We start from the raw sequence: 24,246 nt of genomic DNA on the forward strand, positions 1-24,246 counted from the left end.
AAATTTAACTGCTGTGGGGAAACAGGCACAGAGAGAAAATGTGCCACAATTTGGGCAGCAAGGCAGGAGCAGAGAACAAAAGGGAACCCAGGAGTCCTGAAGTTCACCTGGCCTCTCTCAGAAAGTACAGTGAGGGATTTTATTTCCATTCCAGGGGAGGCCCTACATCCAATTTCAGTTTTCTCCACACTGTGGCTGGCCATTCTTCGGCTCTGGCAGCCAAGGTGGGGGACTCTGAGCTGGTGCAAGGGGGAAAAGCTGTGCAGGGCTTTGCCTGCCTCTGTTCACCTGGCTTGTACTTGAGGATGAGGTCCCAGATGGCCCTGCGTGCATATGGGTCGACACCAGCTGTGGGCTCGTCCAAGATTACGGCCCGCGATCCACCCACGAAGGCTATAGCCACTGACAGCTTCCTCTTCATGCCACCTGAGAGAGTTTGCACCAGGGAGTGGCGTTTGTTGGAGAGCTCCAGGTCTTCAATCATCCTAGGGACAGGAGGAGAGATGCACCATGGCATGCTGAGGCCTGCCTGCACCTGTGCCTGCTCCAGCTATGGAGCCCCGGTGCCTGCCGGCAGCACTTCACGCCTCTTTCCCATGCAGGTGCCTGAGGCTCTTGGCAGATGGGGACAGACTAGCTATGGCCAGGCTATAAAGGGATCTTATGCTGGTTTTCACAGTTCAGTACTCCAAGGTTCAAAAAACACTTTGTGGAGCTGCTTTTGGAGATGTCTCGGCTCCTAGGTCACCCACCACAGCACAGCCAGTGAGAAGGGGACCTGCTCACACCAAAGGAAAGGAGGGGGCAAGGGGAGCTGCAGCTCTGCTAGAGCAAGGTTGCCTACTTGTCCATCTCTTTGCGGATCTCCTCCTCTGCCATGCTCTTGAGCTGTGAGTAGAACCAGAGGTGCTCCTCCACCGTCAGCCTGTCAAAGAGCACATTGTGCTGGGGACACATGCCCAGGTTCTTCCGGATCTCATCCATCTCTGTCCGGATATCGTGGCCATAGATGGTAGCAGAGCCCGATGTTGGAGGGAACAAGCCAGTCAGGATGGACCTGGTGGAGAAATGCAACAATGTGAGGGACCTCATGTGCCTATATCCAACCCTGATCCCAATCACCAGCTCCCAGTCTATCTGTTAGACAGAGTCCTTGGCCAACAACCTGGACAGAATAATGTCAGAGCAGGGCCATGTGCCCACTGCCCACTCTTTTGCACCACCCCCACGTCCACACCACCTCCCTTTAGCCATGGTACCGGCAGAGCCACAGGGCCCTGCGAGGACAGCCATGCAGCACCTTTCCGACCCACCTCAGCTGGCTAGAAGGACACAGTTCATGTCTACCCTGGAAGACACTCACATGGTGGTGGTTTTGCCTGCTCCATTATGTCCCAGGAAGGACACCACCTGGTTCTCATAGAGGTTGAGGCTCAGCTTGTTCAGCGCCAGTTTCTTGTCCGTCTTGTAGACCTTGGTGAGCTTGTCAATGCAAACGACCAATGGCAGATGGGACGGCTCCTCCTCGATGCCCCGCGTCTCCTCTGATACGAGAGCAGGATGGTGAGGAGCTGAGGGGTGGGTAGGGGAATCTGACTCAGAGCAGGACTTCCCAGGGAATGAACCATCCCCACTCCCTGCTCTGCTCATGGCCATGCCAGGCTGCCATCCTGGCTCCTGACCTCCTTTCCCCTGTGCTTCTCGCCAGCTTCCCTCTCCCAAAACAGTAGGGAGCAGCTCCCTGACAGGCAGCAGCGCTTGACCTCAGACCCAGGATCCTGTTCTGACAAACACCCTTTCCTTCAGGACAATGGTAATGGGGGAATGCAAAGGGGTCCATGGCCACTGCAGGGCGCTGTGACAGAGCTGAGGCCAAGCCCTGGCACCCAACAGCCAGCCCCGGGCTTCCCTTCCACTGTCCCCCGACTGCTCTCACCCAGTCTCCTGCTCTCCATGGCACAGGCCTGGTCCTCCTCCATGATGCTGAGGCGAGTGGTGCGGGACCAGGGCCAGGTCCACTCCCACGTCTCCACTCGCCCATTCCCCAACCAGTAGGACTTCTGGAAAGGGAAGTACCAGGGCCGCGGCAGACCATACATACCTGCAAGCGCAACTCCTCTGGAGTCAGGGCAGGGCCTCTCCAGGCCCATCCCTGCCACCTATGTCCTCAGAGAAGCCTGATGAGGGTTGGGGTAGAGCCGGGCACTGGTAATGAGGAGATTTCCCTGGCATGGGAACACCACTGCAGGGTGGGAGCCTGCAAATGCACTGGCTGACTGGGCTCAGGAAAACACTGTGGAGTTGTTCAAGGAACCAGAGCAAAACTGGACTTGGCCCACATTTCAGTTTTACTTTAAAAGCAAACAAAGAAGGTAAAACTCCTTCCCAAACTAGCAATCAGAGAAAATAACTCTCCAGCCCCAAATGCCTTGTTTTGCTAGTCAGCCAGCAAACTGAGATATGTGATTCAAGCAAGCTCCAGGGATCCTACCAGGAGACAGGGGTGTCACCAGTGGGTGAGAGCATGAGGGCAGCAGTCCCCAATGGGACACATGCAGGAGAGCCTGGAGGCAGGCTGTGACAAATCCCCCCATATCAGTGCAAAGCATGGCCAGGAACCAGCAGCATCCCCAGTGGGGAGGCTCCCATGAGGTTAGGGGTGCCCCTGTGCCCACCCTGCCCCACTGCCTGTACGTACCCGGGTGCACAGCCTCGATGTACCATGTGAGCACCCCGTACACCACGGCATCTACGCTCAGCATCATCATGGACAGCAAGAGGTTGAAGTCGTCCCCTTCCACAGGCGACTGGCTGAAGGTGTGCCACTGGATGCCCACGCCAGCCACCTCATACAGGGCAAAATACTTGGAGCCCAGACCAAATGCCGTGGTTGACATGAGGGACTGCGAAGGGGTGGAGGGGAAGGGGGGGTATCAGCAGGAACCATGGGCCAAGCTCAGGAGGAATGGCTTGGGGCTAATTCCTACTCAGCTCTGCCCCATCCAGGCCCATGGAGCTGCTCCAAACCATCTGGAGATGCATCCAAAGCCCTGTGAGGCAGTGCGACTTGCTTGGGCACTGCGCAGGTTTGCCCAGGGCTTGGTGGCCACTGTGGCCAGTGTCATGGGCTGCCCAGGGCAAATCCTGGCCCAGGCACCCTCCCCTAGCAGCCACAATCAACTCACCGCAATGCACTTCTCAAAGGCCGTGATCTTGTCATGCGCCACCTCCTCCCGGATGGCAACGTACATGTAGGGCACGTAGCTCAAAAAATAGATGATGCCACCACAGGCTGAGGCCAGCTTGGCCTTGGAGTAGAGTACCGACACTAGGAAACTGCAGGGAAGACAGCATTACCCACCAGCCCCACAGTGAGATATAGGTGACCCCCACCAACCAGAGAAGGGCCGTGCCCTCCACCTAAGTACCCCCCTCTCCTGCACCTGAGCACCATCCCCTGGCCCTATGGAAGGGAGTGTCAGAGCTGTCCCCCTCCAAGGACAGAGGGATCCCCCAACACCCAACCCTGGAGCCTGCCCTACCAGGGCTGTGCGGTCCCCAGAGCAGGCATGGCCAGCTGCTTTCCCCACACAGTCTGATTTCACTCAGGTCATGGTAACAAACTTCCCTTCAAATCATCTGGCTGGGGGAAAATTGTGCTACCTCCAGTGGCCCCTGTCCGCACAGCTCCCAGCACCCTCGCCCTGTGGCACAAGGACCCCATAAAGGGCTGGTGTTACTTAGTGCCCCCTAATTGCACAGAGTGAATCTGACAGCTCACCAGAACATGATGGTGGCTACAGCATAGATGGCGAGGAAGAGCCAGATGATGAGGACATCGCTGTGCATCAGGACCTTGCCATATTTTAGGATGGCGGTGAGAGCTGTGACTGAGATGGAGAGCTGGACGAAGCCAGTGATGAACCAAGCCACCCAATGGACTGCATTGTTCAAGCCCATCATCTTCATCACCTGCAAGGCCAGCACCTCTCAGTGGGGCTGTCCCCTGTGCATCCCTCTTGCCTCACTCACTGAGGCTGGGAGAGCAAACGACAGCATGGAGAAGTCCCTTGGGGGCTGCTGGAAGTGGGCAGGCCACAGCACCATCTGCCAGGGTGCAGATGGGCCAGGCTTCCTTCTGTGCTGGGCAGGGTTTGTGCTGCTGACACTCAGAATGAGTGGCCCGGTCCAGGGACAAGCTGTAGTAGAGTCCTGGGATGTGGGATCTGCACCCATCCCAGCCCAGTGCCCCCATTCATGCAGCCCATTTCCCAGGAAAATGAGGCGGGGCCTGGAGGCGATGGGGCTCCAGGCTCAGCTGTGGAGCTCAGTACCTTGCTCTCCATTGCAGACTGCCCTGGCCGCTGGCAGCCGCTCCCTGAGACCGCCAGCCAGCTTGGCCTGGCACTGTGCCCAGCAGCTCCACCACATTCTTGTCCACTGCAAGAACTCTCCGCTCTTGCCAGTGGCTCTGGGCCAGTGAGGGATCCTGGGCAGCCGCTGTCTAGGAACAGTTACTGGGTGATGGAGAGGACTAGGTGGCTTGACAGGTGGGACTGGTCCTCGCGCCTGGCCTCCCCTGGGCAGCAGGGCAGGGAAGACCTTGGGTCCTTCCAAGGCATTTCCCAGGATCCTCACCTCTTTCAGGCGATGCTCCTTCTCCGTCACAATGTGCTGGATCATCATAGCCACTGAGTAGACCCAGGAGATCACCATGCACAGAGGCATCATGTGCTCGATGACGAAGAGGAAGCTGGTGGGGCATGGGAAGAGAAGGGAGAGCTGGATGGCAGCGTCACCACAGGGAATGGGGGAGAGCCCTGAGGGGACAAGACCCAGGGCAGTTGAGGGGCTCTCCCACCACCTGGGGAGGACCACAGGCCTCCGGTTCAGCAGTTCCCTAGTGCCCTGAAAGAGCTACCGATCCTGCCACTGTTTTATAACTGGGGAAACTGAGGCACAGGGTGGGGGAAGTATTTTTCAGAGCTCCTCTAACAATCCCATAGCAAAGGCCAGAGCAAAACCCAGGTGTCCTGGCTAGCAGGTCCCCAGCAGGCAGGCCAGCAGCAGCCTCAGCCCCGGCAGGCTCAGTCCAATGCCCTGCCTACCCTGACGTGGACAGGCCCTTTCTACCCTCCTGCCCTGGAGGGTTGGTGAGTTTGGGACTTCTCATGCCAGATGCTTCATCTGGACCACCATGTTTAGTAACCACCAACAGACCCATTTATCATGAATTTATAAAGCACCTATTATTTTCCCCAAGTCTTTTAGCCTCCAAGACTCCTGCAGCAGTGAGTTCTTCACTTGAATTATGAACTGGGAAAAAAACCCTTCCCCTTGCTTGCTTTGAGGACTCCCCTTAGACCAGTGGTCCAAGGAACAGGGCATAACTGGTTGCTCATCACTCCCAATGTCACCAACCTCTCTCAGGTCCTCCTCACTTGCCCCTTTTTCCCAGCTGAAGAGTCCTGGCCTATTTGGACTGCCCCAAGGGAAAATGGAAGCTCCATCCCCTACCCACCCTGTGGCCTGTGGGGCTACTCACTCGTCCCGGGTATAACAGGGGTATGGGAACATCTGCACGTAATTGCCAGGCTCCACCACATCGTGGCCAACAAATGTGTTGATGAGGGCACGCTCCATCATGTCTGAGGAGAAGGAGAGGCCAAGGTGAGCCAAGCGGCACAGGCAGGGGATGGAGGGCAGCCCTGGTGAGGAGCTGGCACTCACCCTGGATCCAGACAAAGCCGTAGAGGAAGTAGAAGCGCCCACCAGTGTTGGGGCCAGGCCGCCAGTATGCCCGCCGGATCTCGTTGGTTTTCTCAGTGAAGCTGGAGTTCTGCCGGATCTTGTACATGACGTGAGGGGGGAGCGAGCCATCCTTGTTGGTCTGGAAGATGACGCCTGCAGGCATGGGGGAAGGCAGGGAGGGCACTGGCACCACAGGAGTCTTGTGACACCAGCCAACACACCGTGACAGGCAGGGACATGAGAGCTCTGCTGGGACCCCCAGGATCAATGTGCCCCCAATGGGCCAAGTCAAGAAGCTAGCCCATGGTTACTGGGACCCAGGAAGGCTTGCATGATCCTGGCACAGGATCCAGCCCAGGGCAGGCAGCTGACAGAGATCCGTGGTGGGTGAGCTAGGACAGCCTCAGGGCTCTGGGCCTGGCAGGGCTTGGCCAGGGTTGAGGGACAGCAGGACTGGGGCCAGGAGGGAGAGGACGGGAACTGCAACAGGGAGTTGGCACAAAGATGATTCACTCAAAACATGCACCAAAGCAGTCAACATCCCAGAGTTGGCTCCAGGCCTGGGGCATGTCTGGCAAATGACACATCTTTAGGGACCCCCCCATAAAGGGACTGGTTCCTGGGAACATACTAGCAAAGACAGTGACGTTGTCCTGGTAGGCCTGATTCAGAGTGTAGTTGACGATGCTCTCCTCATCTGGGAAGCCCTTGAAGATGTCCACACTGACCTGACAGGAGGGAAAGACTAGTGAGATCCCACTGGCCGTCAAGGGTCCAGGATGTAGACCCTGCATACACTGTGGAGCATGCCACTCACAGCGACCCTGCAAGCCCCTGCTTTGCAGCCATTGCCTGGGCCAGCCCAGCCCACAAGGCCCAGCTAGTGGGGCAGAAAGCCCTTGGATACCCATAAAACCATGGAGATGGGCACATCTGCCTTTAACATCTCCCCAAAAGCTTCTACACTGGAGAAGCCACCATCTCCTCCAGGTGTCCTGTCACTGTTTCTCCCCGTGATAGGGAAGATGCTGTGACCTGAACCTGTGGCCTGAAGGAGGTCAAAGCAGACTTGACCCCCTCTTTGGCCCTGTGGAAAGCCCTGCTCTGGGTAGTGAGTCCTGCTCTGGCCTCCACATGCCCACTGGCAGGCACAGCCTCACCTTGGCCATGAAGTGGACCCAGCCACAAGCAGCGTTGTCGATGGTGTCCAGCTGCTGAAGCAGGACACTGGCGTTGGGCAGGGAGAAGTTGCCATTGAGGAAGCCGTGGAGAAGGTCGCTGTCGGAGACATTCAGGATCTCTGGGTGCTTGTGGAGGTCGGCCATGAACTGGGACAGGGAGGCAGATATGGGAGAGGGAGTTGGGGTACCCCCTGCCTCTCAGTGCTGCCCTCCCTGTGGACACAGACAGGACAAACCCTTCCCAGAAATCCTCCTGGGGACAAGGGGGACAGTGTCCACCCTGCACAAGGAACCCAGCCCAGTGCTCGCAAGAGCAGGGTAGGCACCCAGGGACAACCTGAGCACCTTCACATGAAGCATCTGTTCCTGTATCCTACCTCCCCCTGTTAGCACAGAGTCTAAGAGAGGTAGGTGGGAGCAGGAGACCCCCTTCTTGCCCCTGGGGCAGTAAGGCCCAGTCAGGTTCAGGCCCCGCAGCACTATCCTACCTGCTGGAGCCAGCGGATGCGTCTCTGCAGCCTGCCCTCCTCCAGGTAGGCCCTGATCTCAGGGGAGATGTTCATCCATGCCTTGGCGTAGTGGGTGACATTGCCCACAAAAGCAAAGGTCTCGTTGGCCTGGGGGGAGGAAGGTCATGCAGTGGGAAGGGGCAAGGGCACCCAGCTCTTCAGGAGGTGCTGCCCTCCACCACTAGCAGCCACGGAGACATCTGCCCACCTCCCTGCAGGCATTGCCATCCCAACACACTCCAGAGTGGTTACACATTTCCAACGGCACTGGCTAGTTCAGCCCTGGCCTCACACAGTGCACCATCCCTGCTGAGCTTGTCTGGGCAAGCATGTCCCTCTTGGAGCAGGACTGGTGGGAGAGGAAGGATGTGGGTCCTGGCCTCTGCGCCAGCATGAACCTAAGCCCTCACCTTCAGGATGACCTTGTCTACTTCAGTGCCCACAGGCGCGTAGAGGATTTTGGGGTTGCTCGTCATAAGATGTACAAGGAGGCCCAGGTTTCGTTGCTCCTTGCTGGTGAAGCCCAGAGAGCTCATGTTGCCCTGCTTCAGTGCCTCAGGCTCGATCGTCCTGCAAACATGGGTCAGTCCTGGGTGCAGGGGCTTTAGGAGCGCAGGGTACCACCTAGCATGCCCCCAAATGCCTCAGCGCTGGGGCAGTGCAGGTCTCCCCGCCATGGAAACCAAGGGAGGAAGAGGGGGTGCTATAGCAGCATCGTGCCAGGCCTGGCACCAGGTAAGCCACCCTGCCAGCATGCTCCTCCTGCACCTCCCCTGGAAGTGTCCATGCTAGGGTGCAAAACTCACCCCAGCCCTCCCACCCCCTGCCCAGGCTCCCTGTCCTCCCCGGCTGCTGCTAAGGTGGAGGATTTTACAGCGACTCCCAAACCAGTGAGATGCCAGAGTGTTGCTGCCTGGCATGGAAAGCTTCCCTTGGCCATGGCCACATGGGCAGAGCACGGGCACAAGGACTCGCTGTGGCACCAGTCTCACCCAAGGGCTCAGCGAGGGATGGTCTGGGCTCCCTTCATCACTGGCAGAGGCAGGGTGGGCTCCCCTGCACCCACTGCCTCAACGGGATGGGAGCACCTAAGCGCCCAGCCACTGGCCATCACACCGTCTGTGTGCCCAGGCTCTGCATCCACCTCCTCCAAGGGCTCCTACCGGTTGTTCCCGCACAGGATGGGCTGCAGCCCAGCCCACAGCTGCACAAAGGCTGAGAACTGCCCCTGTGGGTTTTCGCCTCCTGGCTCGCCCTCCCCATCGCTCTCCTCCTCTGCTGTGGTGTTGCTGCCTGCTGTGGTGTTGCCACTGGCCCAGCTGGTGCTGTTGGCAGTGGGTGGTGGGGCCTTGCTGGCACAAGCTCCTTTGGGCAGCAGCTTGGCCAAAGCTGAGAGAATATCCATATCGCGGAGAACCTTCTCCATCTCCATGAGGTCCTCAAGGAGGGCATGGAGCCGGTGCTGGGTGGCCGTGCTGTTCACCTCATCCAGCTTCAACTGCAAAGTCAAGCAGATAAGGAGTTACCCTGGCCAGGAAACTAGTGCAAAGGGGCATCCCGCTCGCCTGCTACTGGAGAAAGGGACTCAAGGGGGACTCCTAATGATGGCATGTTCCTTTTCCCTGGTAAAGGGCTAGAGCCATGCCCAGCTGGGCCCCAGGACTTGTCCCTTTGCATCCTTAGCAATTGGGCAGCAGGAGGCACTGACGGAGTCTTGCTGGGGAACAGGAGATGCATCCTGCAGGCAGAATGTTCCCTATTAGTCACAGAAAGGGACACATTAGATGAGGATGGGATGAAGAAGGAGACTCCAGACAGGGCCTTAAGAAGTTGTGCCACTGAGGGCTTTACCAGCCCTGGGGAGAGAAGCCCCGTCGGACCCTGCAGGGGACATGCTGGGAGGACACAGGGTGCTGGGGGCACCCAGCAGTGCTCTGCCCCTTGCCACATCCAACGGGCAGTGTGAGTGGGTGCCAGGAGAGGGACATCATCTGTGGTCCCACTGGAGCAGAGAGGCAGGAGAGGACCAACCCCAGGGACCTACTGGGCAGGGGGGAGATGCCCTGTGAGAGGGTGGGGGGTGACCAGGAGGGGACAGGCCGTGTCCTGAAGCCTGGCACAGAAATCTGGGTTGGGAAAGGAGTCCTGTGGTCTGAGAGCCTGGTCCCACACAGCTCCCAGCAGCTAGGGAAAACCTGCCCAAGACACATCACTGTCTTGCACTCACCCTGCTGACGATTTTGCGGGAGTCCAGCTGGTCCTTGAGCTCGGTAGCCAGCTGGGTGAAGCGCTCCTCACGGGCCGCCTGGCTCCCGTTGCACACCAGCACCCGGTAGGCCTGTAGCAGTGCCTGCTGACTTGGGGCCACGCGGAGAAGGTGCCGCAGCCCCCCTTGGCTCTGGTCGCACGTGAGGTGCTCCAGCACTGGCGCCGTGAAGATGATATTCTGCAGGGCAGGGAGCCAGCAGCATTATTGCCCCCAGAATGAAGAGTCCCCGGATGGGCCAAGACATCTCAGCAATGCCCAAAGCCCTGGTGATTTCTCCTGCTCCATTCTCATGTGCCCTCATCTCCGCACAGGAGACAGAGGGCAGATAGGGAATCTGTCCCCACCCTGGGCACTTGGTGAAGAACTGGCCATGTGCCATAACCAGCCCAGCAGAGAGCCCAACCGGAGCCCAGTAACTCCCTGGAGGGGTCTGCTCCCAGCATGGGCTCCGGGATATCTACCTGTGGAGTCTGTCTTCCCCCGGCATGAGGCTGCTCACCTCCATCTCTGTGACGAAGGCCTGGGGGTTGTAGGAGTCGGTGGGCCCCGGGGTGGCACTGGTGAGGCCCAGAGCTTGCGAGAGCAGGCGGAGCAGGGTCTGCCTGTGCGAGGCTCTGGAGGGGTTGCGCAGGGCCTTGTGTATCAGCCCTTCCCGCAGGGTCCTCCAGCCACTGGGGAGGCTCTTCTGCAAGAGGCACCTATGGCAGTGGCTGTCCCCAAGGCCCCCCTCCATCCCTTGGTCCCCCCCAAGTATACATGTGGCACGCACATCCATAGTCTCCATGGAGGGTGCAGGAAAAGGGGACATGCAGATTTTGGGGATTACAGCCCCTGGCAGAGCATAGGACTTGGTCTCCACAGCCAAGGTCACAGGAGCTGACAATTTTTGCCCCATCCTCCAATGTCCTGGCAGTGCAACCCATGTGGCAACCCATGCTGCAGTGGGAAACTAAGGCACAGAGACTGGCCTTCCTCAAAGTGCAGTGGCAGTGCCAGGATGGGACCACAGCACCCCTGGTTCCTGCTCCAGCCACTTGATAATGTCCCTTCTGCCTGGAAAGACAACCCCAAATAACTCTGCAGCATGGTGCAGGGCTGGGGCAAGCCAGGCAGGCAGGCATAGAGGGGAGAGGAAGGACAAGCTACACCCTGCTATGTCCTCCACCTGGGGCACCAAAACACTTCTCACCTCTAGCTTCAAGATCTTCTCACTGGGGCCAAACCGATCCCACAGATCTCTCTCATGGGTGTAGTCGGGTGCCAAAGGAGAAGATCCAAAATAAAGGTGGTACACCTGCAACGGGGATGTGAGCAGGGCAGTGAGCATGCCATGGAAGAGCATGCTGAGAGTGGAGGGAGCTGTCTGCCCAGCAACGCCCTGGCATGGGGGCCAAGGGGCAAGAGGGCAGGATGTGTCCCTGTTGGGTGCCTGCTGGCTCCCCACCATGAGCAGACCGCAATCAGGGCTAGGGCTCGGTCAGGACATGCACATCTGCTGTTGTAGCTCACTGTCCCTGGAAAAACTTGTCCCTCCATCCCCACACTGTTATGCAGGGCCTGCCCCATTCTGCTCACTTACTTCCTGGAGGTCAATGCTGGAGCCCAGGAGGAGATTGGCTGTGCTGTTGGGGAGGGACAGATTCTGTGTGAGGAAACGGTGCAGTTCGCCCCGATCCTTGGCTGCCCACGCCAGGGTGAAGCCGGATCCTGGCAAGGAACAAAACAGGCAGCACAAGGTCAGAGCAGCTACATATGGCTGGGAAACAGGGCATGGCCCCGTGTAGGGGACACCTCACACCTGGTCCTGCCCCTGCATGCAGGGCCCACAGGGATGAAAGAAAGTGGTGGGGCCTTGCCACACGTTGCCACATGGCTCAGTGGCTGGCGTGGGAGCAGGCAGGATGCCCTCACCCTGCCTGCTGCTGCTCCGAGACCGCATCTGCCCATCCCCACCTGTGCGGGAGTATGCGGGCTGGCAGGGCACAACGCCTACCTGCTCGGCTGCTGAAGTGGGTCTCCATGGAGCTGGGCTCACTGCTGCTGAGGGCCTCCAGGCGCCGGCGCAGGGACTCCAGCTCCTCTTCCAGGCCTGGGTGGTCTGGGTCGAACAAGTTACTTTGCTCCACCACTTCACTGAGGTGCTCGAGGAGCTGTGTTACCCTGAAGAGAGCAGAGTACCTTGGGGGTGTCAGCAACAGGGGCTGTGGCCATACTGCTGGGTTGGTGTGTGCTCCTCCGCAGAGGCAGGGCATGACCCTGGGGTGGGTCCAAGCCCCCTGGGGTGCACATGTGGGGAGCTGTGCTGCCTGGGACAGCAGGTGCAATCGCCCAGCCACATGGTCCCCACACTGCTGCCCCCAGGAGCTTCCCTTGCCTTCATATCAAGTCGAAACACATGCCAGGGATATGAAGGAGAGCACCAGCATCTCAGAGAGTCCCTGAGGGGCCATCTCCTTCCCTCCTCCCAGCAGACTGCCAGGCACCTGAGACCCTGCAAGCCCAGAGGGAACAGGCTGAGATGTCTTCTGCACCTTGGGGACCCGGGAGACTGCACCCAAATGCTTTGGAGGATACAAGCTGGTGCATTTTTTCATATGAGACACCGCCAGTGTGAGAAGACGTATGTTGCACACGTGTGCCTGTGCTGCACGGGATGAACAGGGGTTGGAGGAAAGGAGAACAGGGTGAGGACCCAACTCACGTGGAATTGGAATACTGCAGGAAGCCAAATTCATCCCGCTGGCCATCCGGACACAGGGACTGCATCACAGGTAGAATCCCAGCTGAGGTGAGGGGGGCCGCCGTGTAGAAAGCTGGAGCCAGAGGGAGCCCGCACAAGAGCCAAGAGAAAGATAAGGGGCAGGGGAGGAGAGGGCCACCAGAGAGACAGACACTCAGTTCAGAGAGAAGCAGGAACACTGCACCATATGACCACCATGGGAGGTTACACCTCAAGGCAGGAGGGCAGACGGCAAAGGTCAGAAGTCTGCTGCTTTCATTGCATTGCCACAAAGGGTCTCCCCGGGCTGGAGGCTTTTCAGGGATCTGGGCAGGCTACTCCTGCCTGTCTCCAGGGCACCCCGAGGGGCTCCGAGGTCATACTTGCCCTCTTCACCCTGCCCGCTCCCCTCTGGGCGATGGTGGCCCTCCCACCCCAGGATGACACTGGACTTCTGACCCTTGCCCTTAGGACTGCCAGCAACCTCCCCTGGCCTCTTGGCCGCTCTTGTTAGTAAGTCTGAGAGGCACCACTGGATTTTCCAGGGAAGAGGAAGAAGAGAAAGAATATGACAGGGTAAAGAGTTGGCACCCACAGCTCTCCAAGCCCCCATGGCCCCCTCTCGAAACCCATCCTCTTCCCTGCCTGTCTGCCCCAACATGTGGCTGGAGGAGGTGAGAAGAAATGGCAAACTGAGGCAGAGGGGAGAGATGGAAAAAATGAGGAGCAACGAGGAGACAGCAAACATTCACCCACAACCCTGGTATTTGATGACTATTCCTAACCAAGGCGTTCACATGTCCTGGGGTCTGAGGTGAGAGGAGCCCAGCAGTCCTACCTGTTCCCATCCCTAATGGGGTGAGTTGTCACCAGCCAATGACTCTTGGGGACTGAGGTTCCTGCAAAGTGGTGCCATTTTTAGGAGCGTCTCACCCCTGAGCCTGAAGCTGTATTAGGCACTAACTTGTCTGGCAGAGCCCCAGTTCCTGGCAGGATTTCCTGGCTCAGCCCAAGGGGAATTGCTGGTGTGAGGCTGCAAAGGCGTCGGGGACAAGCCTGGCCTCTCACTCCTAGTGGGGATGGTGCTGGGCACAGCAAGGAAGGCTCGAAAGCAGCCTGTCCTTGGTAAGAAGGCCTGGGCCCCACTCCAGCCCAGTGACTGACATCTGGGTGGCAGCAAGGTGCCATGATCTGAAGATGCTGCCCTGAATAAACATCAGCTGGCTGGTTCTCCACACCTCCAACCAAGAGGCCGACACAGTAGGACCTTCCTCTTGCCCATCCTCCCCATCAGCCCTGGTAGACCCAGAGTTAGAAGATCAGTGCTGTTAGCACAGCCACGAGAGGCAGGAGCTGGTGAAGAGGTGCTTCTGGGCACTGAAAACAGATATCCCAGGGCAAACAAGGCCCAACATTGCACGGGACAGGCCAACAGCCCAGTCCCAGGCGAGTGAGGAAAGCACTCTGTGCTGACAGCTGTGCCACAGTTAGGTGACAAAGCCAGGCATCAGGTCACTGGGCATGTCCCAGCCCACCAGCAGGGTGGCATCTCGCTGTCCTCCAGGCCCTTTCTAGTAGTGTCCCAACCTAATGGATCTGTCCTGGCTGCATGGGGCTGGGACAAGTCCCATGACAGCGAGGGGGCTGGGGAGCCCTCTCCAGCCAGGCTGCTTTGGGGGACAAGAGTGGGGGATCACAGGCAAAACTGGGCAATCACATGTTACATCAGAGCCTGCATCCAACAGGGTTTGCCCCAGGAGAGAGGGAAGAAGGGACAGGATGAGCCTCTGCCTGGCCTGGAAAGCCATCTCCAGCCTTGAACAACCTTGGTCACAGCCATGATCAGCCTCAGCACCTGGTAAACCAGGCACTGGCTTTGGGCAAAGAAAACCGTATGGAGACACCACCATGGACTGGTCTAAGTAGGGCAGCACCAAAGGGGTCGGGGGCAGTCAGAGCTGCAGGCACAGCAGAAAAGGGATGATATGGCCCATGCTGGTCTGCCCAAGCTCATCTTCACCAGCCGAGAAGGAAGGAGATGACAGGGTTACAGAAGTGCAGATTAGGCCATAGTGAGTGGAGCCAGTGGGCTCTGTCTCCCCAACACGCTTCACTGGCAAAGGCAGAGGAAGGGAGGGAGAAAGAGGCACCCACCCATCCAACCAACTTACAGACTGGAGCATGCAGTAGAGGCATGGAGGGCAGGCGGGCGGGGGTGATGGCGGGAAAGAAAAAGAAAACATGAGAGAAAAGAAAGAAAAAAACAAACAAAAAACCCCCACAACACACACTGCACATCAGAGACAGGGTGGGGACCAGCGCACTGCCCACCAATGCCTGCAGCCTGGGCCCCGGCACTCCTTGCATCTTGGCTCTCCCTCGCACGCCACCAGGACGCAGCTGAAACACAAGCTCAGATCACTGTTACCCTGGGCCACAGCTGGGGTCCCAGGATCCATCACCCCACTCCCCCTAAGCGCCTTTGTACAGAGACAAAACGTCCTTTCTAATGTCATCTGAAGGCTATTTGGGCCTGGTCACCCCCAGAGGAGCTCCCAAGGCTCAGAACGATACTGGTTGTCCAAACCCTCCTGTTTCTGGATCTGCCAGCCCAGAGGCTGAAGGTGCTGTCTGACTAGCAGCTCAAACCCTCACTGCAGCGCCCTGGCACCCAGCGCCCGGTGCTACACCGCTGAAAGGCCCCTGCCCCTCTAGGTCCCTGCTGACTGCCAGAGATTCCCGCTTGGCCCCCAGGCTATCCGCAGAGGGTCGGAGGAGCTCCCCGAAGCCTCGGGGTGATCCCGTCCCAATCCCGAGTGAGGGTGCCCCAGGCATCACCCCTGCTCACGCTCACCTTCCTTCACAGGGATGGTGGGCTTCTTCTGCCGCAGTCCCAGGAGAATGAAGAAGAGCACCAGGGGGATGAAGATCTCAAAGGCTAACACCCACTGCGGATGACAAAGTGGAAGGGACCATGACACTTGGGTAGAGAACCTGGCTACGAAGGAGGAGCGCAGGCAGCAGCACAGGGGTCTCTGGGGCATCCCTCTGTCCTCTCCCAGGAGATGCTATGGTTGCAGGGGTGACTCGGTGCGGTGTGGGGCCAGTGCCCGTGTCTTTCCAAGTGCCTGATGGCACTGCTGTTGCTCAATCCCACTGGGACCCAGAGATGAGCGGAAGCCAGGTTGTGTGGGCTAGTTGCAGCTAGGTTATGTGGCACTGGAAAGCTGGAGGGCACCTGGAGATGGGGGGCACTGGGCTGGGCAAAGCCCGGCAACCTGCAGCAGCCCTGGGGCTGGACTGAGCCCTCAGAGCCAAGCCTGGCTCCAGGTGCCCTGATCCTGGGAGAGCCAACATGTGTGTGTGCACCCTGAGCCCAGGCTGATACTCCTGCCCTTAGGAGACAGCCCGGGGGTACCTGAGCCATATGTGCGGCCATGGATGTGGTGAGGCCACGCCCACAGGACACAAAGGCCCTGTCACCCACCAGTGCTCTCCATCACGACGACAGAGTGCAGCCTTAGAGGGTCAAATCTACAACCAGCTACCTGGACACTTGGGTTTTTTCCACCTCCCATCACACCCTACATGTCTCAAGTCTCCTCCATCCTGCAAGGAGAGGACTTCCGAGGAGGTTGAGAGTGCCACTTCCCGGTCTTGTGCCCTCTGCCCAGCACCCCCTCCATGCCCATCCAGGAGGCAACCAGCTGCACAGGATTTCCAACAGCGGCATATGGTAAATCACAACAAATCCTCAGGAATCCCTGACCCCAATAGCATGCGCAGCCCAGACTGGGTTCTGCACACTGAGACTTGGGGTATGGGTACAAACACCTTCAACCACTTCCAGTAGCCAGTGGCCAGCACGCTTGTCTTGTTGTCAACGCAACCTCATCCTGGGACGCCCAATGCTCAGTGGAGGCAAGGAGAAGGCTGGTACAGCAAGCTGCCCCCCAGCAAGCTCCCAGCCCCGGGCATGGGCTTGGCAGGTAATTGGGGGCCCTACAGCGAGGGAAGCAGCCTGGCAGGGCAGGCAGGCCCCTGCCCCATCGCCAGTGCCAGGGCTGCCAAACTTCCGGCAAGTGACTGGGCTTTGTGCAGTGCAGTGCTTCAGTTTCCTCATGCTAAGGAAGGGTACCAGTTCAGGGGTGCCATGCTTTTGGTGGTGAGTTTGCACTGAGAGTGGCCAGAAAAAATCACGGCCCTATTTCTGCCCCTGCTGCCAAATGAAGGAGAAACATCGTTGCTGGGGAAACTGAGGCACAGGGGGCAAGGTGAGCTTACCTCAATTCACTCCAGGGCCAGACTAGAACCCAGGCATTCTGAGAGGGGGCCACATGGACCCAGTGTGTTAGTAGAGGGACCATGCATGAGACGCCACCCCAGGACTGCCTTTGCCTAGGTCCCCAGAGCAACCTCCCTGCACACCGGAAACTGCTGCCACATCTGGCACTGCAGACCCCAGTCCCACTCATGGGGAAGGTGCTCATTATGGCACCTGCAAGCCACCCCTGTCCCACCTTGCTCCTGCTCCAGCCCAGTCACCCATGCTGACCAGACACAAGCTGCTTCCCGGGGAATGGCACGCCATGAGGAGCAGGCCTAGGACCTTGGGGTCTTGTGAGCGTGAGCCGATGGCCACAGCAGGCATTGAGGGATCCAACAAGCTCCCTTTGTGGGAGGGGGGGCCTGTTTCACACCAGGCAGCCAGGGCTGGGGTCTGATGGGATGGAGACCTAGCAAACATCTGCCATGCTCAGCTGGGGAGCCCTGGGAAAGGTCCCTGCTGCCCAACTATCCGTCCATGCCACAGGACATGCCAGCTAGGCTCTCAGGGTGAGATTGCCCATGATCCCTGGGTCAGGTTTATCCCCGGCCACTCTCCCAGGAGGTGGGCTCATCTCACCAGAGAAGACAACAGTGACTCAGCCCAGAAAGGGGACAACGCCCACAGGATTTGTCTGGAGGCCAGCCCAGGCAAAGCCGTCCCCACAACTTGGCCAGAGCCATATGCCCCCGGGAAGGGTGGACCCCCCTCCCCAAGCAGCGTCCCTGGGCAAGTGGACGCAGAGCTGAGCACTGGCTCCGTCTCTTCGAGCTTTCTGGGTAAATGCTGTTCCCTGCTCTGCTCTCCCAGCCTGGGCCACCCTGGGGTTAGGACAGCAAGAAGCAACTCTCCGTGCACGGAAGGAGAGCAAAACCAATCCATCCCGAAGGATCCTGTTCAGCAGAAGTGCCCTCCCAGTGAGTCCTAGTGCTTTAAAGAACTACAGAGGATGAAGACCATAAATCACAAACTGGTAACTCAGTATAAATCTAGATTTTAAAATGAAGAGAGGATTTTAAAATGAAAGTGACTGCTTGGAATGACATGACCAGCAGCGGGTGACAGGAGGCCGGGCCCTTCTGTCAGTAGCAGCCTCGCTTCCCCTCCAGACTCATCCAAGGGCTGAAAGCACCCTGCCAAAAAGTTAATTCAGGCAAACAAATACACAGCAAGTGGAAGAACCCCCCAAACAAGGATCCCATGCTGGCACATGGCCAAGGGACTCTGGCGGCACCTCCGGGCCCTGCTACTGCACCACGTCAGCGCAGAGGGCGAGCAGGCTCCTGCGCACACATGGCTCTGCTCCCAGGCTGCATCCTGCACACGCAGGACACGGCTGCACCCATGGGCCCTACCCCAGGGGCAGGACAGAGCTGGGGAAGGGACTGGCACTGCTCAAGGGGAAAGACTGCCATTTCTCCTTGCCAAATATGTCTCAGTCACCCACATGTGGGGGCAACTCCCTTATACCCTTAACTTCGCCCTCTCCAGCACCAAAGGGGCTAAAAAGAGCACGAGGGCCTTGGGGAATAAATGCTTCCTTGGCAGCTCCATCCCAACACCATGCCAACCTCCAGCCTGCAGGCAAGGGCCAGCACAACCTGGGCTGTTGACCCCATGTGGGGCTGGGATGCAACCCCCCAGTGCAGGGAAAGGAATGGCAGAGCCCAGCAAGCTCCAAAGCTCGCTTTCGGCTGCAGCCGTGATGTTGGGCACTGCACACCCACCCCATGCCCACACGCTGCGCTGCCTCCAGCCACCGGCTTAGTCATCTGCTCAGCCCCAGCACAGCAAGGAGCCAACTGGGAGGAGGTTTCCAGGAGCCGCAGCTGGGAACAGCAGGGTGGCAGCCGGGGAGCAGGTCCAGGCACTTGCTGGCACAGTGGCTCCTGGGTTTTGTTTTGGGGGAAGGAAACACCGGAGAAACAAGGGCCAGCCGGGAGGAGGCCGATCCGAGGCCAAAGGATGCCCAAGGAGCGAGGCTGGCCAGGCTGGGTAGCCCTGGAGTGGCGCCAGGACCTCCAGCTGCCCCGCTCTGCTGGGGGATCCCTTTTCTGGCTGGCATGACAAGCGGCAGGCATGGTCCCAGGTGTCACAGCACCCCTCTGCCAGGCAAGGGGATGTCACGGGAGCACCCAGGCCTCGCCGCGGGCAGCCAGCGGCACCGGGCGCCTGTTGTGCGGCGGCTTTTGTCCTCTGCTCGGGGCCCTGTTTACCAGGCGCACAATCGGGCCTCTGTGCGCAAACATTTGTGGGTCTGTGCCCTCCACCAGCCCCGCCTGGCACCTCCCGCTGATCCCCGCGTACCAGGCGGGGGCTCAGTTTGGCACTGTTCAGCCCTTGTTGGGAAAAGGAGGGCCCTGTTTGTTCATTTGGTTTTTTTGATGTGGGTCATTGACCCTTTGGTCAACTCGTTCCCCAGAAGCTCAGGGCCAGGAAGGTGCAGGGATGGGGGACACGCAGCCCCCACAGGCAGTGGGGGTGCAGCGCAGTGCCCATCTGCCCCTCCTGCCCACCACGGTGAGGGTGATGGAGGCCATGGGGCCGGAGCGCGTAGCGAGACCCGCTCCAAGGTGGCAGCCCCCAGGGCCTGGCCTCGCAGCCCCTCAGGTTGTCACCGCTGGGCACATTTTGGGAGCAAGACTGCACAGCGCAGCCCTGATGCCCTCAACATCTCTGCCATCGCCTTAGGACATCCTCCCTCCAAACAGCCCCTTCCCGTCTCACATTCCCTACCCCAGCCCCTCACCAGGACACTGACTCTCTGTTCTGGGGGACCACGCACCATCCTGGACCAAGGCACCATCCTAAAGAAAAAAACAAAAAACCAAAAAAACCCCCCAAAACCCCACAAGGCCACACAGGGACAGACTCCCAGGTCCTTGCAGCCTGCCAAGAGGGCACCAGCCCTGGGGGATCCTTCAGGATAAGAGCTGGTAGGATCACAAGATATATTGAGCCCTGGCTCCCTGCTTTCCGCAGCCCCAGGAAGGCAAGGGATGAGGCCCTGGGTGCTGCCAGTATGGTGTGGACATAAGGCAGATAGCTCCCCACAGGGTGGGTGTTCAGCTTCCTGGAGCACCAGGCCAACAGTTTAGAGTCTATGCCACACCCTTGCCACGGCAGGGAAGGGGCAAAGAGCAGAGAGGAGAAGCAGCTGGGCAACGCCAGGGCCATATGGTGCAGCACGGCCTGAGCAACAAGGAAGCAGCCTCCTGGCCAGCAGAAATGCTGTGCTACAGCTCGGGGTTAGCGTGATGCAGTTTGCATGCTGTGAGAAGGGTCCTTGATGGCCAGGCTGATGCTGGGCTTCAGCAGGACAACTCCACCGCCATCCCCCTTTGCCCCAGCTCATGCGGCACAGGACACATGTGGCAGCAGGTACGTTGGGACAGCCAGGCTGGGCTTTCCCCACAAGGCTAGCCAGGCCCAGGATGGAGGCAGCTCTCCGCATGCCGATTGCCACCACTGAGGGTTTGCTCCATCCCTCCTGCCCACTGCCAGAAAGCTGCCTGTGCCTGCGGCAACACCAGGAAGCTGTCACCTTACGTAAGTGTGACGCAGCAGAGGAGTGTTAAGAGCCCTCCACTGACAGAGACCCCTCCAAGCCAGGGTGCGGCTGCTGCCTCGAGCCTGCTCTCCTAGCTCCAAAACCTGCGGTGACCCCAGTGAAGCCCCCTTCACCCCAGACCTGCCATATCAGCACCACCTCCAGCCCAAGCCTGGCCCCGGGGACTACTGAGCCAGCTCCGAAATCCCCCAGCTTCTCTTCCACCTCCCTGGTCCAGCTCTGCTTGGACCAGTGTGCCACTAACTCCAGACCAGTCCTGACTCCTCCTGCCACTGCATCCCCTTCCCCGCTCAGCAGGACCCCTGCCCCCCCACCCCCTCCAAGATGGGTGGCATCAGCCTCCAAACTCATGGCAGAGCTGGGGGACACAGTACTGCTGGCCATCCCCCAACAGGACAAGACCAGACCTTCCTTCCCTCCCAAGGGTGGAGAGGAAAGCAGAGGGGCAAGAGCAGGATTCCTGGGCACCTACTGTTTGCCATCAGGGTGCTCTCTGGCTTCAGTCATGTCCCTCCTGCACTCTTTGCTCCAGGGGAAAAAAACAAAAACAACAACAACCCACAGCTGTTCCCTGTGGTGCAAACAAGCAAATACCGGCCCTGATCCAGCTGAAACAGCACCATGCACAGCTTGGGGCAAGCCTGGCCTAACAGTGAAAAAACCCTGTCCTGAGCTTGCTGCAGGAAAGGGCATGATTTACCTGATCTTTTACTGGGGAGGGATGAGAGGAAGACAAGCCCTGCTGCTGCCACCTTCTCCCCACTAGCCTCTTCTACAGGTCCAAGCTCTGCCCGTGGAGACCAGAGGCAGCAGGCACTGGGGTGCTGGCTCACGGAAGCCCCAGGGCATGGGGTCCCTCAGTTCCCAGAGAACCAACACCTAAACTTTTCCAATGACATTTAAAGGACAGAGGAAAAGCTTTGAAATTTGGAGCCATCAAAACATTGAATCACAGTGTTGTCAAATACCTGCTTATTGCAAACACAACCTTACAGCTGGGGAGTGCAAACAGATCAAAAGGCTGTCTTGATGAAAGAAGAGTACCGGAGACTTCAGATGAGCAAGGCCCCCAGCATCCCAGCCAAGCGCTCTGATCCTGTCTCCTCTCTGGCCCCTCTTCCAATATTTGACTGCTCTCCTTGTGAAGAATTTTTCCATTATATCTAAATCAGAACATCACTTGGTGCACCTTGGGCCCATTGCCTCTTGTCCCATCACCATTCACCTCCAGGAAAACATGCCTCCACCTCTGTACCCTCCCTTTACACACATGCCCAGATGACAGGCCTGCGAGGTGGGTTTGGGACACACCTTGGAGAAGAGAAATCTGGAGGCATCAAGTTATCTGGAGGAGGAACTCCCTGAACTGGATGACTAAAGCTTTCTATAACCCCTGCTCTTCCCTTCTTGAGCCAGGAACCCAAGTGAGAGCCAAGAACAGTTCTTCTCCCTGCTCAGGCAACACGCTGGGGCCATAGTTGGGTACCAGACCAAAAGATCCGACAGGACAAGCCAATGGGCAGCTCTTTCAGACAAGGACCCTGAATAGCTGCACCCAGTGGAGAGGTACCTCTCCCACCTCTTGCTTTTGCCTTCCATCCCACAGAGCATTTTGGTGAAACCTCACATTTCTGGACCTGCTCACATGTTCTCCAGCCTGGTGCCAGGTACCACTCTCCTGCAGCTACCAGCATGACCTCCCTTCCCAAGCTTGGCACCTGGTTTGCAGCAGCTCCTCACCCACGTTCCCAGGTGGGTTTCCTTTCTTGGCACCAAAATAATATGGGGTGCAGAGAAATCCAGTTCGATCCACTCTGTCACCCCCTTGCCCCCAAATAAACTCCCTCAGAAGGGGAGAATGGCCCCAGCCCTGCTCCCAGCAGGTGGCAGCACAGGGTCCGACTACAACAAATAGCACATCCAAGACATCCCATCAGCTGGACACATTTTGCCACCCATGATCCACCATGCCCATCATTTCCCTGTGCAGCAGCTCCAACACTGCACAAAGAGGGTCAAAGTGGGATCCAGTGCAGCATTAACGCTTTCAGCACCTGGCCTGCCAATCCCATCTCAAACCAGGGGTGGAAGGGCTGCAGCCATTCAGGCCTGCGTCCCTGCTGAACCACGAGGTCAGACTCCACTGGAGCCAGACAACAGTCAAAAATCCCCATGGAGACTCACCAGTGAGTCCCCCAGAACTGCACCTCACCAGGCAGCCTGCTCCACAGCTACATGCCGTGGCTGGAGACCAGAAAAATGCTGTACCTCCAGCGAAACGCAAAGGTGAAACAGGCTCAGCTCTCCAGGGAGCCCAGCCAGACCCAGGCAGGGCAGAAGGAAAGAGGCCATTGCTCCAGAAAGCCCAAGCCCATCCCTCTCAGTCACACCACCCAGCCCCATGCCGTTACACCGCTGCCCAAGTCCTCGCTCAATTAAAGACGGCGGCCCAGGGCTCCTCGCCCGCAGGGGCAAGCCCCAGCAGAACAGCTGGGGGCAAAAGGAGCAATTTCAGGCTCTGGTGGCTCCTGCAGGCGTGCTCAGGAGAGCTTTGCACAGCCACAGGGTGCAGAGCAGCCGTACGGAGAGACGAGGGGAGGGCACGGCCTGAGGCAGAGCACCGCGTGTGCACGCGTGCTCACGGCCCGGCTGCAGGGGAGGAGCAGTGCGGTGCCTCGCAGCTGCCCGCCCTCCTCTCCGGGCCGCTGCAGCCATGAAAGAATCAGCAACAGGTGCCACCACACTGCTCCAGAAACCAGTGTGAGAGGCCTCCTGCCCCAGCAGGGGCGATCCAGAGGGATGCTGCCCAGCACGGCCACGCGGGCATTGCCCCAGGCACCCACCACCGCCCCCTCATCCCCCAGTGCTGCTGCAAACACGGAGGTCAAAGACCATCGCGAACCAGCACAGGGCCGGGCCTAGTCGACAGTTGCTGCCTTATCCAGCCGGCGGCTGAGCTCTCAGCTGCCACCCCATCACGGGGGCCAGCTTTTGGGAGCACCTCTGCGGAAACAGGGTGCTCTCTCCTCCAGAGGTTCCCAGCTGTGGTCCCAGGCCTGGGTGGGGAGCTGCACCCTGGTGTAGGTGATGCTGCAGCAGCTCCCAGACAGTTCAGAGAAGAAGAACAAACCTCCTCTTCCTCCTCCCACCTGGCTTATTTTGGAAGCAACAAAGTTACCCTACACCTGGCCCTCTCCCACTCAGGGAGGAGAATGGAACAGATTTTTTTTGGACAACTCACTAGAGCAGTGGGAGCTTTCCCAGCTCTTACCCAAGGAGCAGGAGAAGGCACACATCCTTCCCAGCATGAGGCCAAACCTTTTCCTGCTCCCCAGCTGGCCTCCAGTCCTGCAGCACTGGATGCATCCTCTCCCCACCCTGGGCTCAAACTACAGGAGCCCTGCTGATGTCAGAGACGCACCGCAAAACAGAAGCGGCTCTTAGAGTCTCAACTTCTGCTCACAGCTCCTCCAGGAGGGTCCTATACAGTCAATGCACTTTGCCAATCTCACAAATTACACCTCCACAGCGCCCTTTCATCACTAAAAAGCCAGAAATTCCTGTTACCTTCCTTTTCCAAATGCGTTTGCACAGAAAGCAATTGGGAACATGGCCAAACACCCTTAACTTTGCCCTCACGTAGTGCCTGGGGGTAATCTGAGAGTTCATCTGTTAATTTTAAATCCACTGTAGGTTTAAGAAGCTAAAAAGTCATCTGAAACTCTGTCCCTTAGAATATCTGCCCAGAAAACTGTGCCCACCCCCAGGCCCTTTGCAGAGCAGAGTTAAGGTTACTTACTGGACTTCTTACCTTAAACAGATTTAGACTTAGGAAGGCCTCAAGTCTGGACTTCCCAGGACTGTAAACAATTGCACCCCCAGGGTATTGCCTATCCTTGGAGCACTGATAATCTTGACT

General features: G+C 58.4%; 1 protein-coding gene across 1 annotated transcript in view; it reads right to left on the bottom strand.

Annotated features, from left to right (window-relative positions):
• Positions 1 to 15,371, bottom strand: part of ABCA2 (ATP binding cassette subfamily A member 2) — a 30,132-nt gene extending 14,761 nt beyond the window's left edge. Inside the window, exons 1-23 of the mRNA XM_026073371.1 lie at positions 15,284 to 15,371; positions 14,601 to 14,603; positions 12,412 to 12,523; positions 11,704 to 11,870; positions 11,290 to 11,417; positions 10,900 to 11,004; positions 10,210 to 10,395; positions 9,669 to 9,887; positions 8,605 to 8,939; positions 7,852 to 8,011; positions 7,421 to 7,549; positions 6,912 to 7,079; positions 6,383 to 6,479; positions 5,731 to 5,904; positions 5,546 to 5,648; positions 4,639 to 4,753; positions 3,782 to 3,972; positions 3,186 to 3,336; positions 2,699 to 2,903; positions 1,937 to 2,101; positions 1,364 to 1,544; positions 845 to 1,057; positions 289 to 485 (exon numbers count right to left, since the gene is read on the bottom strand). Coding sequence (XP_025929156.1) covers positions 289 to 485; positions 845 to 1,057; positions 1,364 to 1,544; positions 1,937 to 2,101; positions 2,699 to 2,903; positions 3,186 to 3,336; positions 3,782 to 3,972; positions 4,639 to 4,753; positions 5,546 to 5,648; positions 5,731 to 5,904; positions 6,383 to 6,479; positions 6,912 to 7,079; positions 7,421 to 7,549; positions 7,852 to 8,011; positions 8,605 to 8,939; positions 9,669 to 9,887; positions 10,210 to 10,395; positions 10,900 to 11,004; positions 11,290 to 11,417; positions 11,704 to 11,870; positions 12,412 to 12,476 — 3,454 coding nt within the window. The 5' untranslated portion in view covers positions 12,477 to 12,523; positions 14,601 to 14,603; positions 15,284 to 15,371. The remainder of the gene's footprint in view (positions 1 to 288; positions 486 to 844; positions 1,058 to 1,363; positions 1,545 to 1,936; positions 2,102 to 2,698; positions 2,904 to 3,185; positions 3,337 to 3,781; positions 3,973 to 4,638; positions 4,754 to 5,545; positions 5,649 to 5,730; positions 5,905 to 6,382; positions 6,480 to 6,911; positions 7,080 to 7,420; positions 7,550 to 7,851; positions 8,012 to 8,604; positions 8,940 to 9,668; positions 9,888 to 10,209; positions 10,396 to 10,899; positions 11,005 to 11,289; positions 11,418 to 11,703; positions 11,871 to 12,411; positions 12,524 to 14,600; positions 14,604 to 15,283) is intronic.
• Between the last annotated feature and the right edge of the window lie 8,875 nt (positions 15,372 to 24,246).

This window comes from Apteryx rowi, unplaced genomic scaffold (genome assembly GCF_003343035.1).
Source record: "Apteryx rowi isolate R43461 unplaced genomic scaffold, aptRow1 scaffold_367, whole genome shotgun sequence".
Lineage (NCBI taxonomy): Eukaryota > Metazoa > Chordata > Aves > Apterygiformes > Apterygidae > Apteryx > Apteryx rowi.